Below are 17,926 nucleotides of genomic sequence, written 5' to 3'. Positions count from 1 at the left end.
AGATTTAGAGAGTGGGGAAACGCCAGTTTCTCCCTCTCCATGTCCGTCTCCCTAGTCTGCAGAAATGGGTCACCAGGGGTGAGATCAGGGAAGGCCCTCTAGCTGCTTCCCTCCCAGATCTTCCTCTCAGTGGAGGCCAGCATAGGGACCGATGCCCACTGGACCTTGGTCTTTATCAGGATCACAAGTCCAGCTGATCTCAACTCCCTGCCCCCAACCCCCTCGGTTCAGTTCAGTTCGGTAGCTCGGTCATGTCCGACTCTTTGTGACCTCATGGACCGCAGCATGCCAGGCCTCTCTGTCCATCACCAACTCCGGGAGTTTACCCAAACTCATGTCCATTGAGTAGGTGACACTATACAACCATCTCATCCTCTGTCCTCCCGTTCTCCTCCTGCCTTTCTTTCCCAGCATCAAGGTCTTTTCAAATGAGTCAGCTCTTCGCATCAGGTGGCCAAAATATTGGAGCCTCAGCTTCAGCATCAGTCCTTGAACACTCAGGACTGATCTCCTTTAGGATGGACTGAATTGATCTCCTTGCAGTCCAAGGGACTCTCAAGAGTCTTCTTCAACCCCCTTGTACCTAGTTAACACTCAGAGACACCCCATCGCAGGGCTGAGGAAGCAGGCTTTCTCAGCACCCTGCACTGTGGCAGGCGAAGGAGGCTGCGGCGACAGGAAGGGCTTTTCCACTGTCCCCCACCCCACCGCGTGAGACCTGTTTCTGGGGGAGGGGTGACCCCTTTCTGGGTTATGAAGAGGAAGTTGGCAGCGGAAACCGGTACTGACAACTTGATTGAGGAGAGAAGGGTGACAACAGGGAGGGCAAGTGACAAATTCAGTCTCTCATGGGGCAGCGCGTAGGGTGTGGAGCCGGCCGGGTTGGTCCCCCCGCGGCAGGTCACAGGCGGGTGACCCGGGGCGTGGCCTGAGACGGGGGCGTGATCTGGGCGTGTCTGGGGTGAGGCCTGGGAGCCAGGGGCGGGGCCTCTGTGATCAGGGGGCGGGGCCTGGGGATGGTGGCAGGATCTGGATGGGTGGGTGTGGCCTGAGGGTGGGAAGGGGCGGAACCTCGACGGTCGAGGGCGGGGCCTGAGGGACGGTGGCGGGATCTGGATGGTTGGGGTGTGGTCTAAGGGCGGGCAGAGGCGGGGCTGGGGCGGGACCCGGACGGCTTGGGGGCGGGGCAGGGCGGGGCCGGGCGGGGCCGGCGGCGGCCTGGAGGCGCGCAGGCGGTGTGTCAGCGACGCGGAGGTGCGCTGGTTTCGCCGGGCTCGGCGGGCGGCGACGGCGGCGAAGACGCGCACAAAGGCGGATTGTGGCTTCTCTGGTGCTGGCGGCGGGCGGCGCCGGGGCGGGGTCGGCGGGGCGCGCCCGGGGCCCCCGCGGGCACCGCGGCGCGGGCGATGAGTCGGGGCCCGGCATGGCCTCCGCGCGGCCGCCGGGCCGGGCCTGCGACGCTGTGCCCGCGCCCGCGGGGCTCCGGGCCGGGCCGCCCGCCCTCCCGGCCGCCGCCGCCGCCTCCCCCGAGCCTGCGGGCGGCGCGGAGGCCGAGGAGCGCTCGCTGCAGCACATGCTGCGCGCCATAGCCGAGGAGCGCGGCCGCGTCAGCCTGCGCCGCGAGGTCTGCGGCCTCGGTGAGTGGGGCCGGGCGGGGGCGAGGCCGGAGCCGCGGCGGCGCCGGAGTGTCCGCGCGTGTCTCCGTCTCTGAGCGTGTCTCTGAGTCTCCGCACGTCTGTCCCCGAGTGCGTCTCGGGGGGAACCCCCGCGTTCGCCCCAGATCCTCGCGTCCTGGTCGTTCCCGCGCCCCCGCGTCTTCGTCTCTGATCCTGGTCCCTGGAGGGGTCCGGCACGCTCGCGTCCCTGAATGTCTGTCCCCCTGTCCGCCCATCCCGGGGTCTGTCCGTCTTCTCCCTTCCTCTCCCCTCCGTGGCTCCGCCGGTTCTCTTCCGTCTCCGGGAAGCCCTCCCCTGGGCCTCCGTGCCGCGGCCGGCAGTGTAGACAGGGCAGGTCCCCGGCGCCCGAAGGCCTCCCCGGGGCCTCCGTGCGGCGGCCGGCAGTGTGGACAGAGTAGGTCTCCGGCCCCCGAAGCCCTCCTCCGGGCCTCCGTGCGGCGGCCGGCAGTGTGGACAGGGCAGGTCCCCGGCGCCCCTCCCCGGGGCCTCCGTGCCGCTGCCGGCAGTGTGGACATGTCAGGTCCCCGGCGCCAGAAGCCTTTGTCTCCCCGCGCGGCTCTGCGCCTTCGCTCTGACTGGGGACCTGTTGGACCGTGGGCCCCGAAACCACCCGCTGGGCAGAGGGAGCAGGGCGGCCGCCCCTCGTGCTGTGACTCCGCTCTACCGAGGCCCCGAGTCTTAGATCTGCCGGTGAGTGGGGGCAGGGGTGTCCCGTATTGTCTACAGGGAACCGGGGGTGGGGGTCTACAGGCGGGGGTGGGATCTCCCAGCGCGGCTGGATGTGAGGTAATGGCTCCTGGTGGATCGCATTCGGACTGAAGCCCTAGGAGCCCCCCACCCTCACCCTACCCCACCCCGTAGGGTGGGTTTTGCGGTTTTCTCTCTGCAAAGACCCCTCCCTTCCTCCTGCAGGAATGACTTCATTACCACGTTGTCACCCACTCCCCCTCCCCAGTCTGGGCTGGGGATTTCTGAGGGGGCAACGGCAGCTTTTGGAGAAGGGAATATCCACCTTGGAGATTCTACGGCCCCGCCTTCATTCACCGTTGGGGAAACTGGGTCCCAAAGAGCCAATATATCCCCCACCCCCAACCTACCTGAGGTCACAAGGCTTCCAGACCCCCTCAGCAGGCCACACCCTGGAGGCCGCGTTGAGGGCGGGGATCAATTTGCATCCTCTTTTTTGCGGGAGGCAGGCTGCCCTGGAACGAAGCTTTGCTCACAAGTGCTCACAAGTCGGGGTGAGGGTGGTGGGCATGAAGGTGAGGTGTCTACAACACAGAGCTGGATGGGAACATAGGTTTCTCTGGTCTCTTCTGAAAAGGTGTCACTAAGGAGTTTTGAGCAGAAATGGAAGGATCCTCATTCCTCCATTTAGCAGACGTTGGTTGAGCACCTACTCTGTGCCCGGCTACATGCCTGCCAGGCAGGCTGCTTGTCACCTGGCACAGAGTGTCTGAAATGGGAGGGGTCTGAGCGACCATCTGCTCCAGGCCCCTCTGCCCTGTTTGCTCAGCCTCTCCTGGCACCCCTCCCCACTCCCCTGTCAGCCCATTCCTGTGTCCTCTGAGCATCCTCTGCCCTGTTAGACAGTCCCTGCCCTGAAGGGCTTGCAGCGCCCCATAAGAACAGTAATCATTTGCCCTGGCACCTGGCGTTCCCTGAGCACTCAGTGTGTGCCAGGTGCTTTGTGCAGGCGCCCTCCATCTGATACTGACTTTGCCCGAGAGGAGTGTGATCTGTTTGACTGACGAGGAGCCTGAGGTCCAGAGAGGCCCAGGGACAGCCTGTGAAGAAGCCGTACCGCTGGGGTTGACCATGGTCAGGGCGACCCCGGGGCCTGGCCGCCGGATAATCCCTGACCCGGATAATCCCAGCCAGGCTGCGTTGCGCCTGCTGTTGTGCTGCATCTGGGGAGGAGAGCTGCGCCTGCTAGGCCAGGGACGCAGGCCGATGGTCACGCTGTTGCTGCGTGCCTCCTCTTCACCTCTAGTTGCCCTTCACACACAAGGCCTCCCCATCCTACCACCCCCGGCCCCTCAGAACTCAGTCCCTGTCGTGCTCTGGTGCTCTGAGCTTTTATCCCTGCTGTTTGCTGCTCCTGGGAGGCCACCTGCCCTGCACACTCACCGGCCCTGCAGACAGCTGCAGGTCTGTGTTCGGGCCTCAGGGCTGATGCTGCCACCCGGGGACGCTTCCTCCGGGCCCCGTCCTGCTGTCTGGGTGCTCATGTCCAGTGGGTCATTGGACTGCTGTGGCCCTGTGATTCTGTCTCCTCAGTTAGCCAGCGACCCCTCCAAGGCCTTGACCACATCTGGGACCCCCCGACCCCCGGTGCCCAGCACGCAGCACATGCAGAGCAGGTGCCCGGTGCTCGTTCAGCAAAAGAAGGAAAGGATTACTCTCTGGACTGGGGAGTGAAGGGCGCGGATGGCAAGGAGGTTAGGGTCTTCAACTCGTAGAAGGGCTCATGTTGCCCGTCTCTTTCAGTTTTCAGACGAGAGACGTGATGTTCAGAGAGGGGCAAGCTAAACAGTGGCTTCATGCCCAGGCAGAGTTAGGGACGACTAGCCTGAGCGCCTGGGCATGAGCCAGAACGCCCTCCCCAGAGCACTGTGGGGAACATCCAGTTGCTCACGTCATCCTCTCATCTCCACTTTGCAGCTGGGACAACCTGTTGCAGTTACGAAATAACTTAAATCTCCCAGATTGTTGTTGACTCAACCCTCAGGCTGTTCAGAACCATGCCATGCCCTCTGAGGTTGTTTCGAAGGTGTGCAGGAGCCTCTGGGGGAGACCCTTGAACCTGGATGAGTCAGTGTCTATGAGACGGGAGAAACTGACTACCATTCCCCAACACCTAACCCCCACCCTGGCCACTCCCCATATCATTGCTTGGCTGCTATGATGAAAGGCACCTTGGAGACCCAGACCTGATTTCTGACTCTCGTCCACTGTATTTTCTGCAGTGGAAGCATTTGTCTGAACACTTGCTCCGTGCCAGATGGGGGGATCAGCTTGGATCCTTACCACATGGGGCGGGGGACAAGTGAGTGGGGAGAGAGAGCCAGGTACTCAGGTGAACTCTGAGGAATCAGCCAGGCCTCTGGTCAGTCTGAGCGGGGTTTTGGTGTTTTATCCACAGGAAACTGCCTGTGCTTTCAGGGAGCTTGTGGGCCAAGCTGGCGGCTGGGGTAGCTTGTGCAAGCACCAAGAAGCTCTGAGCTGGGAAGAGTGAGGTGGTCCAATGCCCAGATTTTGTGTGATGCCGACATCTGGACCAAAGGTGGAGAGAGCCTGATGCTTCCTCTTGGGGACTGGGCCTTCTGATGGGCCGTGGACGTCCAGCCTGTGTGGACAGGCTCCCTTTAACACGGGCGTCATGCCGCTGGCCTGTGGTCAAGTCATACGGACACAACCTGGGTGTGAGCTGTGGAGGGGCGCTGTGAGGGGAGGGGCCTCCTCATGCTGCCTTTTATGGTGCCCTGCCTAGGCTGAGTGTTATATATTTTTAAAATTTTATTTTATTGGCTTTTTTTTTTTTTTTCAATTTTTTATGGCCGAAGGCAGCCTGTGAAATCTTAATTCCCCAACCAGGAATTGAACCCACACCCTCGGCAGTGAGAGTGCAGAGTCCTAACCCCTGGACCACCAGGAAGTCCCCAGGGCTGAGCATTTTGAAGCTGCTTGTTCCTGGGCTCTCACCCCTGTTTAGGTGGCCTAGGAGCTTTCTCTTTCTCTGGAGTGCTGTGGTACCAAACGGAGTATTTCCCTTTCACCATGTCCTTTTATTCTCAAATTACTTCTCTTAAGGTGGGGATTATTAAACTCTTCTCTTTGTCCTGGTGGAGAAACACAAGTTCGGCGGTGAAGTGACGTACCCCAGTCCCGTGGCTAGGAGGTGGCAGAAGAATCTGCCTGAACCCCAGCTCTTAGCAGAGGTGAAGGCCCACACCTGTCCTCAGGTGCACGTGACCTGATGTAGGCCTGCGTAGCTGCCTGCCGCCAGGTGGCCTGGGGGCGGGCCCAGGTCGAGGTGGGAGAGGTGGTGAGGGGCACAAAGAGGGGACCCCTGTCCGCTGACCGGGACGGGGCGGGGTCATGCCTCTGAGAGGGGGTCCTGAGGCAGGCAGAACTTGCCAGGCCGGAGCGGGGAGGCTTGCAGGCTGGAGCGGCGTTTGGGGCTCCGGGTGCCCGGCTGGGACTTGGGTGCTCCCGGGGCCCGCCCTCAGGCCGCTGTGTGGGTGTTTGACTTGAGGACCAGCTGGCACTTAGAGAAGCTGTTGGTCCCGGGGGTGGGGGCTCAGCCCGTCTGCCGTGTGCCAGCTTCTCTGGGCCTTCGCTTCTGTCTCCTGTGGAGGCAGCTTCTGCTGTTACCCCAGAGGAGGGAGCCAGGCTTCAGAAAGGAAAGTGATTCCCCCAGGGCCATGCATCTGGGAGCTAGCAGCGGGGGTCTCAGGGCTCCAGCCAAGGCCGGTCAGGCGCCAGGAGCCATCCTGCAGAGAGTGATGGAATGAGGCCGACAGAGGGCTAAGGGGGCAGTTGCCTTCCCGCGGGCCTCGCCTCTGCGCCGAGCACCTGCACCCGCCACCGCCCCGTGCGTCGGGAAGGTCCTTGCACGCTCCGCTGAGCCTCTGTCTGGCTCCGCGCTGTGTAGCTGGGGCGTCATGTCGGGCAGGGGATGTCCGTGGGAGGTGTGGCTGGAGTGGAAGACCTGGGGCCTGTGCCTGCCACCCCTGGGGGCCTCCGTGTCCTCATCCGTGAAGTGGGGATGTCAGGGTCCGGAGGGTCGAGGGAATCGTCAGGGAAAGGACAGGCACAGCCTCACAGGGCGGCGTAGGGCCACAGGAGCCGCGGCAGGACCAGGCCCCGCGCCGCCCCAGCACAGGCTGGCCCTCGGTGCCGCCGTCCTTATAAGGGGCACAGACCTCTGGCTGTGGAGTTGGGGCGGGACCCGAGCTCCGCAGATGATGGCTTTGCCATAGCTGTGGCTGGTTTTCCGGGGATCCCTGGGGCCCCTCCAGCGCTGGGGCTGGCTGAGTTGGCCGTGGGCCAGTGCGCGGGGAGGAAGTATGGCCGTTGGAATGGCAGGGGTGCCTCTCTCGGTTCCTGCGCCTATTTTTAAGGCCTGTGGGTTCCGGCCTCCACCGTTTCTGGGGCTGCTGGTGGGTCCTCTCTCAAGGTCGGGGCGCTGCGTCCTTTCAGAGAGCACTGAGGACACGGGCCTTCACTCTCTAAGGAGGCTGAGGCTAGGGGCTGCAGAGATTCTTGGCAGAGCCAGAGGGTGGTCAGCTGTGTTGGCACCCACCGCCCTCCTCTGCCCTGGGCTGGAGTGCCTGCTGTGCCCCTGCCCTGAGGCCTTGCTCAAGGTGCACCCCCTCCTTGAGGCAGTGGCTCCTCATTTACATCTGCCTCGAATACCAGCCAAGCCACCAGGCCCCTGAAAAGAAGCCCTGGGTGGGACACTTGTTTAAAAAAAACCCAAAAACAGCCTCAAAAACCCCCAAACAAAATTTTTTTTTCCAATTAAAAAATGTTACATGCACAGTATAGAAACTGGAAAATATAAGAGAATGGAAAAAAAATTACTCATAGTTCCAGTTATGCAGAGACACATGGCATCACCGACTCAATAGACATGAGTTTGAGCAAACTCCAGGAGCTGTTGATGGACAGGGCTGAACTGAACTTAACTGACACTATTAACTTTGCAAAGTCTCCATTTCCAAGCTTTTTGAAGCCCCTTAACAGATACTTGACATTCTACACATAAAGTTTCTTCATCATGCTTTCTCACTTAAATTTCCTAAAACATTTTCCATGCTGTTCAGACTCGAAGCATTATTTAAATGACTGCAGGGCAGTTGAGTGGATGTGCCATAATTTACTTAATTGGTCTTGTCTTGTGGGAAACTTAGTTTGGATCCAGTTTTTCTCTTCTATAAACAGCTTGCCACAAGCCTCTTCATCTGTGCAGAGCTTTCTGCAAGCGGAGGATTTCTTTGGGCCCCCAGCCCAGGAGGCTGTTTCTTAGAGGTTGCTGTCTGACCCCCGAGGGCCGGACTGAGACCATGCGTGGATATGGCAGGTGGCAGACAGATGTTTACCAAACTCACAGAGGACTTTCTGAATTGCCGGGGCAGAACGCTTCCAGGGCAGATGGTAGTGGCAGGTGGGCGGAGAGGGTGATGGTTCATGCTGCCGCCGCGTTCCACCCAGCCCCTTCCCAGACCAGCCCAGACCCTTGCTGGGTCCCCAGCCCCTAGCACCGACTGCCCTCGGCCATCGGACACCATCTCCCCTCCAGGGGTGTGTTGCAGGTACCTGCCCCTCAGCCTGGCCAGGCCTGGGCGGGGGTCAGCCCTTCCCGGCACCCCCACTTCCCGTGGCCGAGGTCTGCCCGCCCCGGACCATCCCTCACCCCGACCTCGGGTCCCCCTTGGGCTGCACTGCATCCCCGCGGCTGCCACCCCCGACCGTGTCGTACTCGACCGTGTCCTACTCTGCCGCTTACACCCTGCAAGACTCCTTGAGGCAGCCAAGTCAGAGTGCAAGACCCTTGGTGACCTGGGCCCGCTCGCAGCTGCGCCCCCCGCCGTGCGAGTCTTCTGGTGGGGGGTGCTCCTCCATGGGGGGTGCTGACTCCTCACCCGGCAATCCCGCCCTTTCCTGACCTCTGGAGGGGCCCTGCTGCCCCTCTCCCCACCCTGTTCTTGGCACCTGTAGGGATGTCCGCCCACAGGCCTTTGAGGCACAGTCTCCTGTGTGTGACCTCCTCTCCCTCACCTCCCCTGCAGGGCCACTGGGCTGGCTCCGGGTCCCCTGTGCCAGCTCATGGCAGAGCAGGCCCAGGGCAGGGGGCTGGGGGCAGTGAGGGGCAGGGGTCAGTGTGGGGGAGGGGTGGAGTCGGTGTCGGGGAGGGGGAGGTGGGGGGAGGGCTTGGTGTCTGTTGAGTGAAGACAGCGGTCATTCTTAGGAGGCAGCCTTTGTATAGGGCAGTCAAGGTGTGGAGGGTCCTGCCTGGCAGAGACAGGGCAGAGAAGGGCAAAGGTTGAATGCCATATCACTTTAGGGAGGTTACTGCTGTTCTTGGATCCCCTGGAGGAGGGGGACGCCTTACTGCCCTGCATCCACCTCAGGCAGAAGTCGGCCTGCAGACCTGGAGCCCACGGAGGGTCACCGAGGCTGCCCAGAACAGGTTTCAGCCCTGGGTCAAGTCCAGGGGACCCCACGGGAGTTGCTGCAGGCAGGGCCCTTCCCCCGCCCAGCCCTCGGCTTCCTCTTGGGTAAAACGGGGAGGGGAGGTTGATTGGCCCACTGTTCACAGCCCATGGTCCTGGGACACTCAGTCACCAGTGCACACGCCTCTGACACTAAGCCACCGTGCTCGAGGAGGACCGTGCTGCTGTGGTTCAAGACGAGGGAAATGAAACGGAGAAGCAGACGCAAGAGGAAGCCCTCCTCAAGGCGGACGTAAGAACCAGGCCACTCCACCACCCAGAGCTGCGGCGTCACGCTTGGGGCGGCAGGCTTCACACCCGGCGAGCCCCCCAGCTCGGTCTACAGGTCCGTCTTTCTGATCCCTAGCATGTGGAGGTTGGTGCCGCCTCAGGTGGTCCCCAAGGCTGTGCCCCCACTTCAGGAGGTGGGGCCCTGGGTTTCAGGCTTCCCCCGGCCTGTGGAGGAGGGAGCTGCCCCCTGAGCAGGGCTGCTCAGCTCCTGGGAGTCCTTGTCCCACCCTGCCTCCCTGCAGCAGACCGCGAGGAGTCAAAGGGTCAGCCTAGACCTGAGAGGCTGTGCAGGGAGCGGGGTGGGGATGAGGTCATCCCAGTCTGTGTCAGGAGCCCCTCTCTAAGTCTGGGGAGGCCGCTTCCCTCCCCAGAGCAGCCACCGCTCCGTCACTGTGAACTCAGCCCTGGGTCATCTCCATAGCAGCCCGTGTCGAAGGGGATGTCACCCCTGCTGGCAGACGAAAGTGATGGGGCTCAGCGAGACGGAGGCCCCTGGTCAGGGTCCCAAGTAATCCGTGCGGGTTCTGCACCCAGGCCTCCTAGACTCGAGGCTGTCTGTGCCTGTCCCACACGGATATCCATTTCTCCAAAGGCATTTGTGCCTTTTCTTCCCTGTGGCCTCGCCCCAGTCTAGTGTTTTAAGAAGAAGCCCGGCCGCTGCTTTTCACAGCGAAGGACCTCTTAGAAGAAGCAAGAGTGAAGGAGGGAAATGAAAGAGGAGGACTGCCTGGGAGGGGGCATTCTTGGGGAGGAAGCCGTGGGGCTGAGGGCTGGAACTGCACAAGGCCGCCCCCCCGCCGCCGGCCTCAGACCCTGGGAAGGAGGAGAAATGAGAGGGGCCACCCTTGGGGGATGGGGAGGCGTGTTTGGGGGGCTCTGTGGGTGACACTGAAGGTAGAGCCCCTGAAGCGCCCTGTCTGTTGGCTCTGCCCCCGGCCTAGTCGGGGGCGGCGGGCAGGCCTCGAGCCCTAGCTTTCCTAGCTTCCCGCAGCGGGTCACACGTTGGAGTGAAGTGAGTGAAGGCGCTCAGTCGTGTCCGACTCTTTGCGACCTCACGGACTGTAGCCTATCAGGCTCCTCCGTCCATGGGATTTTCCAGGCAAGAGTGCTGGAGTGGATTGCCATTTCCTTCTCCAGGGGATCTTCCTGACCCAGGAATCGAACCTGGGTCTCCCACACTGCAGGCAGACGCTTTACCGTCGGAGCCGCCAGGGAAGCAACCTCAGCCTGCACCCTGAAGCCCGCAGGAGTGGCTGCTGGGGCGCGGCCGTGAGCAGGGCAGTCCTTCAGCCTGGGCTCCCTAGGTGGGCTGGCCCAGCTGAGCCAGGTCCCCAGCCCTGAGCCTGGTTTGTTGGTGGGGCTGGGCACCCACACGGCCTGGGGTTGCTGGGTGGCTCCGCTGCTCGGGCACAGCTGTGAACCTCTTGCGGGGCTGGCCTGGGCTTCTGGGCTCTCACCATGTGCCTCTTGGGAGGAGGCGGGATAGTAACTGGGGCAGGGACCAGGTGACCTCCAGCAGGGGCAGGGGGGCGGGAGCTGGGGCGGTCGGGCCACGGCCCCTGTCTGGGCTGGGCATCTTGCATGGGTGTCCACGGAAGGTCACTCAGGAGAACGGCCCCTCCTCGTCCTGGAGGCTGGTTGATATGCTGGACAAAGCAGTGAGTCGGGAGTTGGCTTAAGGCCACGTAGGTGCTGGCGACGTGGGGTACTGTTTTGGCCTGATGAGTGTGCAGGCAGGCTCGAAGCCGTCTGGGAGCGGTTTGTAGGGAGTGGGCTGGCCACAGTCCCGTGACGGTGGCCGCAGGACTGTGGGGTTTGCACGCACTGCTGCTTCGGAGAATCCAGAGGATCGCTTTTGGGAACTGTGGGGGCCGTGGGAACTTGAGTCTCACCCGTGAAAGTGACCTTGAGGTCAGGTCCGGGTTTCTTCCTCACTGAACCCGGGCCCCAGGAGGTCAGGGTGGGGGCTGAGCCCGACCTGGAGCTGGCCAGTGGGGATCGAGGCCGCTCTGCGAGGGAACCCAAGGGTGTAGAAGTCTTTGAAGGATTTCGCAACACTACACATATTGTGAGGAGGGACGGTGGCTTCAGGCTGGGTTTCAAAGCCGACACTGTGTTCTCCAAGTGAACCGGAAATCGGAGCGTGTCATAGTCACATGGTGGTTGGTTCAGCGTGGCTGACGCCCTGTTTGGGCCCTGCCCTGTGCTGGGTGCTCGGCCACTCTGCCAGCGAGCTGCCTGCTCATGGTGAGGGAGACACATATGGGTGGTTAGTGTGATGAGGCCGTACCCAGGGCAGAGAGCGCGGCTGAGCGCTGGGCTGTGGTTGGCCCTGCCCCCTGCCAGCAGGGTGACCTCAGACAGGTGAGTCACACCTGCAGCCTCCACCTCCTCCTCAGCAGAGTGAAGGCACTAACAGGTGCTTTAATTGAGTGTTAGCAGCTGAACCCGCCAAGATGCATACGCTTCAGGCTTCTGATGACTTTACGCCTCCAGTGTACACGCGCATATAGGATGCTCCCGTCACCTCCCTGGTGAAAACCTAATACTGAAGCCGCAGCTGAACCCAGAGCCAGCACTTGGTGGTGGCGGCTGCCCGTCTCTCCTCACCGCCTCCTTTTGCACAACATGTGGGTGGAAATCTGACGACTTCCACTCCCATCTTCTGGGGTCCACTCCTCAGCATGCTAAGTTTTCCGCCTTGTTTTGTTGGCATTTTGCTTTTTTCGTTGGTGCGGGGGCATTTGTTATCCCTTTCTTTTGTATGTGATTTGCAATGATGTGCTTACGCAGCTAACCCTTGAATTGCACTTTTTAATAAATACTTGTAACAGTGAAAACATTTTTTGACCTTTTGAAGATCACGTGCGGTCAAGTGGCTCAGTTGGGTCATGGGAGGTGTGTTGTGGGGGATGCGGATGGTAGGGACGGGCCCCCCGGAGGCGATGGCGAGCTGACCTGCATAAGCTAGGTTGGGCTGGGCCCCGGAAGAGACTCCACGGTGAGGGGAGGGGTGGCTGGGGATGCATAGGGTGTTCAGTCAGGGAAGAAGGTGGTGGGGGTGGCTGGAGCGTGGGAGACCACATTGCCCTCTGGAAGGGATTCTTTGGAGGGCCTGGCTCTTCTGGGGAGGAAGGCTGGACTTTCCCTGAAGAAGAAAGGAGCAGGCAGGTGATGGCTCTCCTGGTCAGGCCCCTGAGCATCACTGAAATCTCAAGCTTCCCTGGGGCTGCAGCAGGGGACCGGCCTGGCCCGTGGGGTGGCTCACGTGGGGCCCGTCTGACCAGCTCTCCATCCAAGTGCTTCCCTGGGGCAGCCCTGGGCCTCCCTGGGCAGCTTCTTTGTCTTCCGTGCCCTGGGGGAGGGAGCACGGAGAGCCCCGAGTTGATGAAAGGCCTATTGACGGGCCACAGAAGCCTATTCATGCTGCCCTGGCTGCTCAGGGGCGGAAGTGGCCGAGGGCTGCCCTGGACTCTCCCTCCTTCGGGAGGGGCCGGGCTGGGCTGGGCGCCCCCGAGCCAGGCAGCTCTCAGGAGGCCTCCCGCGGGGCCCTTGGGCAGGCTGGACACCCGGCATCCACAGGCGTGGGTCACACCTCCGCTCATTCCTCATCTCCGCAACAGAGAGGCTCCATCTCAGCCCCTTCAGGGCCCCAGTCCTGTGAGGGTCCACACAAAGCCCCACCCTGCCAGAGGCCACGTGCAGTCCCGGCCTCCTGGCCGTGGCCCCACTCCCCTGTCCCACCTGCTCTCCAGGAGGGCCTTGCGTGCTGGTCCCTAGCCCCCTGATCCTCCCTTCTTTGGGGCGCGCTCCCTGACGCCCTGGCCGCTGCAGCGCTGTGGTGCAGGCTCAGGGGCTCCGCCTGCCCTCCCCACCCTCCCGATGCAGCTGTCCTGAGACCAATAGCTCCCTTCATGGGCCCTCCGAAGAACTCAGGACTGTGGTCCCTTGTGTCTCAGTGGAGAAGAGAATTCAGCGAGAGCGGAGTGGCTAAGAACTGGTTTACTCGACTAGGACACTTGTGAGGCTTGCGAGCAGGCGGGTGAGAAAGCCACACCCTGAGAACTCAGTGGGCTGCAGTTTCCTGTGGAAGTGTTGGTCTCTCAGTCGTGTGTGACTCTCTGTGACCCCGTGGACTGTAGCTGCCAGGCTCCTCCGTCCGTGGAATCCTCCAGGCAGGAATACTGGAGTGGGTTGCCATTCCCTCCTCCAGGGGATCTTCCCGACCCAGGGATGGAACCCAGCTCTCCTGCATTCCAGGTGGATTCTTTACCATCTGAACCACGGGGAAAGCCCCACAGGTTTAGAATCAAAGGAAGAGTGGGGAGGGGAGAAGACCTTCTTTGTCTTTCTTGGGTAGACGCCATGCTTCCGTCACCAGCTCCTCCTGCAGGCTGGGCAGGGGAGCTTCCTTGTCCCTACGTGGTCAAGCTAGGTCACAGATGGTTGTTTTTCACATGTGCAGAGAGCATGCCTTGGGGTCGTTAGCTCGCCGAGCTCGCTGGACGGGCTGTAGGCCTCAGGCCGCCTCTGCTTTATCGCTCTGGGTCACGCCTCGGGCCTCTGTCTCACGGTTTGGTTGCTAGGCAAGCCTGCTTGGCTGTGTGGTTGAGCAAGCGTGCTTTCTCGAGCAATGATTAACTTCCAGAGGCCTCCCATATTTTTTCTGCTCACAATCCCGTGGTGGGAGTGGCTGTTTAATCACCTATTTTGTCCCTTCATTCTGTCCCTATGATTCCCCTCTCCAGGTGTTTTATCCTTTTACGCTTAAAAGAGGGTGAGGATGATGGCCCTTCCGTCATGAGCTCCTTCCAGCTGAGATGGGCAGAGGCCTGCCCGGGAAAGGAGCAAACAGCTGGCTTATTGCCCGGCTCTGCTGGGAGAACTGCCAGTCAGTGCCATTCTGGTTAACATCACCCTTTTCCCTCTCTTAGAAGTTAAGCGTTGGAGAATGAGTCTACAGAAAGATGTATATTAAAAGAAATACAGCAGAAAACATCAGAAAAGTCATTCAAAGAGATTATAATCAGGATTTTGAAGATCCAAACCATTTTTTAACCCCGATAATTTCCAAATCCGGAAAGGGGTCACTTAAGGCTTCAATTTGTTTTTAGTTAGGCCCAGAATCTCAGTGTTTTCTATTTCAGGGTCTGTTGAGTCTTTTATTTCAGTTATAGGTTTAATCTGTACCTTTTTTTTTTTTTTCTGTTAATAACATTTGGTGATGAGGGTAGCTTTCTTGTCCCTTGAGAGAGAGGGTGGTCCCTAATTTAGTTAAAGAGTAAGTTCCTTTTGTTAAAGAAATAGGACCATCAGGCACAAACAGAAAGCAGTGTAGAAGCAACGGGTGTTGATGTCACAGAAAAGGGGTCCCAGGAAAGTGTGCCCCTGTCTCTTTCCTGCCTCCCCCGTTACACATTCCCTGCAGTCGTCAAGATTTTCAGCCATTCGGGTTGAAACCAAGGAGGCTGCGCCAGTGTATATGAGAAATTCCGTCAAGTGGCCCCCATTTCAGTGACCACCGAGGCTCAGCCTCAGTTACACAGACGCCACCTCTAGGCGGAGCCACTTCTGGCTTTGGGCCCCGTCAGTCTTCTGATTCGGAGAAGGCAATGGCACCCCACTCCAGTACTCTTGCCTGGAAAATCCCATGGACGGAGGAGCCTGGTAGGCTGGAGTCCATGGGATTGCAAAGAGTCGGACACGACTGAGTGACTTCACTTTCACTTTTCACTTTCATGCATTGGAGAAGGCAATGGCAAGCCACTCCAGTGTTCTTGCCTGGAGAATCCCAGGGACAGCGGAGCCTGGTAGGCTGCCATCTCTGGGGTCGCACAGAGTCGGACACGACTGAAGCGACTTAGCAGCAGCAGCAGCAGCCTCCTGATTGTGAAACTGTCAGTGACCGAGGGGCCCCTCACTTGCTGGCGCCTGAGGCACTCGCTCTGTCAATGCCCTGTGATCCCTGGTCAGGAAACGGGATCCCCTGCGCCGCAGCTAAAGATCCCACGTGCCACAGCGAGGACCGCAGATCCCACGCCCTACGAGGACTGAAGATCCCGCACGCTGCAGCTGAGACCCGGCACAGCCACATAATAAACATATTTTAAAAAGCCATTTATGTCTCCCTTTGCCTTTCCATTCTGTTTCAGTTTATTCTGCTCTCGCATGAAACTTCCTTGTTAAGAAAATTCAGCCTCATTTAAGAGCTCCGGTAATTTTTCCAGCGTGGTGTTTGTTTTTACCTTTATTTATGGTGTGTAGGGCTTTTTGTTTTCTATATTAATTTTTTATGTAGTTTGATTTATCTATCATTCTTTTTTTTTTTACTATCATTCTTTGACAGCCTCCTCTTTCTGAGAGAATTAAAAAAAAACCTCATGCATGGTTTATTTCATTTTCTTATAATTTTACTTTTAGCATCAGAAGTTTTTCTCTTTCCAAAATTGGTTTTGGTCTGAGCAGGGGCCCAGCCTCATTTTCTTTCCTCTGCTGACCAGTCTTTCCAAGACCATCTGTTGAAGAACCGGCTTTATCCTACTGACTAAAAGGACGAATCTTTGTGTGAACTAAATTACCGTGTGTTTTTGTTCTGGTTTTGTGCCTGCTCTTCAGTTCTGTTGATCAGTGTGATTGTGTACCAGTACCACCTCGCTCTCCTTGATCACTCAGTTCATCGCCTTCACTTAATTAGCCAATATTCATTGTTTCCTACAAGTCAGATACCGTTCTAGGGGCTAAGTGCACAGCAGGGACCAACACAAGGAGGGAAGGTGCCCTGTTAGGACAGATGGGTTCTAGTAAGGCAGGCGCTGGCACTCGAGGGCTCCAGGCCAGGTCCAGCCTGCTGCCCGCTGTTGTAAATGAACTTCTTGGCACACCGCCACGCCTATTCTTTATGTAGTGCTGTGGGTGATCTTGTAGTTGAGACAGGACCGTATGGTCTGCAGAGTATTTTCTGTCTGGACCTTAATAGAAAAAGGTTTCTGGCTGCTGTACTTGGGAAAGACTGAACGCAAAAAAACATAAAATAGATGTGATGCTATACGGCGGTAGTAGTAGTACAAGTGTTTTGGGAAGGCCTCCCTGAGAAGGTAGGCGTTTGAGTAAAGCGCTAAGGGAGCGACTTCCCTGGTAGTCCAGTGGCTAAGAGTCCATGCTCCCAGTGCCCTCCCTGGTTAGGGAACTGGATCCCACGTGCCACAACTGAGTTTGCCTGCTGTGATTAAAAGGTCATTTGAAAAGACCCTGTTGTTGGGGAAGATTGAAGGCGGGAGGAGAAGGGGACAACAGAGGATGAGATGGCTGGATGGCATCACCGACTCAATGGACATGAGTTTGGGTGGACTCTGGCAGTTGGTGATGGACAGGGAGGCCTGGCGTGCTGCAGTCCATGGGGTCGCAAAGAGTCGGACATGACTGAGCGACTGAACTGAACTGATGTACCTCGAAGATCCTGCATGCTGCAAGTAAGAACCGGGGAGGCGAGGAAGGAAGCCTCATGGAGGATTTGGAGCAGAAAAGTGACAAAAACTGTTTCAAGTCTGGGGGGCTGTTTAGGAAGCTGGGACAGTCCACACAGGCAGGAAATAGTGGTGCTTGGCCCCAGCTGGAAGAGTGGTTTGTGGGAAGCAGTTGGATTCCAGATACATTTAAAGACAGAATCAATGAAATGATGCAGACGTGAAGTCAGAGAGTTCTGCAGGAAAACAAAAGACACACCCACCAAACAATGGTAGAATTGACAAATCTGTCAGTTAACATGTCTGTCCAAGTAAGAGAGGACTGCGAAGTTTCTGTTGGAATCAGCATCTGGTGAGACAATAGCTAGAGGTGTTGTGGGGTGAAGAGAGGGTTTGTGGGTTTTCTTTAACTTGGGTAATTCTTGAGTATTTTTTTTGCGGCGGGGGGGCGGGGCAGAGTCTTTTGGTTAGAAGTGAAGAAACTTATCCATGGCAGCTTAGAAAGGGAAAATAAATCTGGAAAAGAATATATATAGGTGTCTGAATTACATGTATTTATATGACTGAATCACTTTGCTGTGGACCTGAAATGCTGTGTTGTAAATCAGCTGTCTCCAGTAGGAACGTCCCTGGTGGTCCAGTGACTGAGGCTCTGCCCCTCCGATGCAGGGGGCCCTGGGTTCCATCCCTGGTCAGAGAACTAGATCCCAGGTGTCGCAACTAAAAGTTCACATGCTGCAGGTGAGATGCCATGCAGCCAAATAAGGGCTGGCGCTAGTGGTAAAGACCCTGCCTGCCAGTGCAGGAGATTAGAGGCGCATCCCTGGGTCAGGAAGGTCCCCTGGAGGAGGGCATGACAGCCCGCTCCAGTATTGTTGCCTAGAGAATCCCACTGACAGAGAAGCCAAGCGGGCTACAGTCCATAGTCCAAAGAGTTGGACATGACTCAAGGGACTTAGCACTCATGCACGCAGCCAAATGAATATTAAAAAAACCAACAACACTATACTTCAATTTAAAAAAGTAAAAGGAGAGATTTATTGGCCAACAACCTAGAAGATTGACATCTAAGCCTCCAGAAGACCGCGGAAGCCCAGCACTAAGACCTGGAGTGGATCTCCTCTCTGTCTGTGTCCGAGGATGTTTCCATATCTGAGAGGATTCGTGGCCCCACGTCACTCTTTCTGCATTTTCCTGGCTGTTCTTATTTTGAAACATTCTTAGCATTTTCTCTTGGGTCATGTTAAATTAATAGATCAAGTTAGCAATTAATAGA

General features: G+C 58.4%; 1 protein-coding gene across 1 annotated transcript in view; it reads left to right on the top strand.

The window, feature by feature from the left end:
* Positions 1–1,219: 1,219 nt before the first annotated feature.
* The window catches only part of KIAA0930 (KIAA0930 ortholog), a 43,298-nt gene continuing 26,591 nt past the window's right edge, over positions 1,220–17,926 (top strand). The window contains exon 1 of the mRNA XM_069581763.1: positions 1,220–1,637. Coding sequence (XP_069437864.1) covers positions 1,424–1,637 — 214 coding nt within the window. The 5' untranslated portion in view covers positions 1,220–1,423. The remainder of the gene's footprint in view (positions 1,638–17,926) is intronic.

Source organism: Ovis canadensis, chromosome 3 (genome assembly GCF_042477335.2).
Source record: "Ovis canadensis isolate MfBH-ARS-UI-01 breed Bighorn chromosome 3, ARS-UI_OviCan_v2, whole genome shotgun sequence".
NCBI classification, from domain to species: domain Eukaryota; kingdom Metazoa; phylum Chordata; class Mammalia; order Artiodactyla; family Bovidae; genus Ovis; species Ovis canadensis.
The sequence above is the reverse complement of the archived record's forward strand: the minus strand, read 5'-3'. Positions and strand labels throughout refer to the sequence as shown.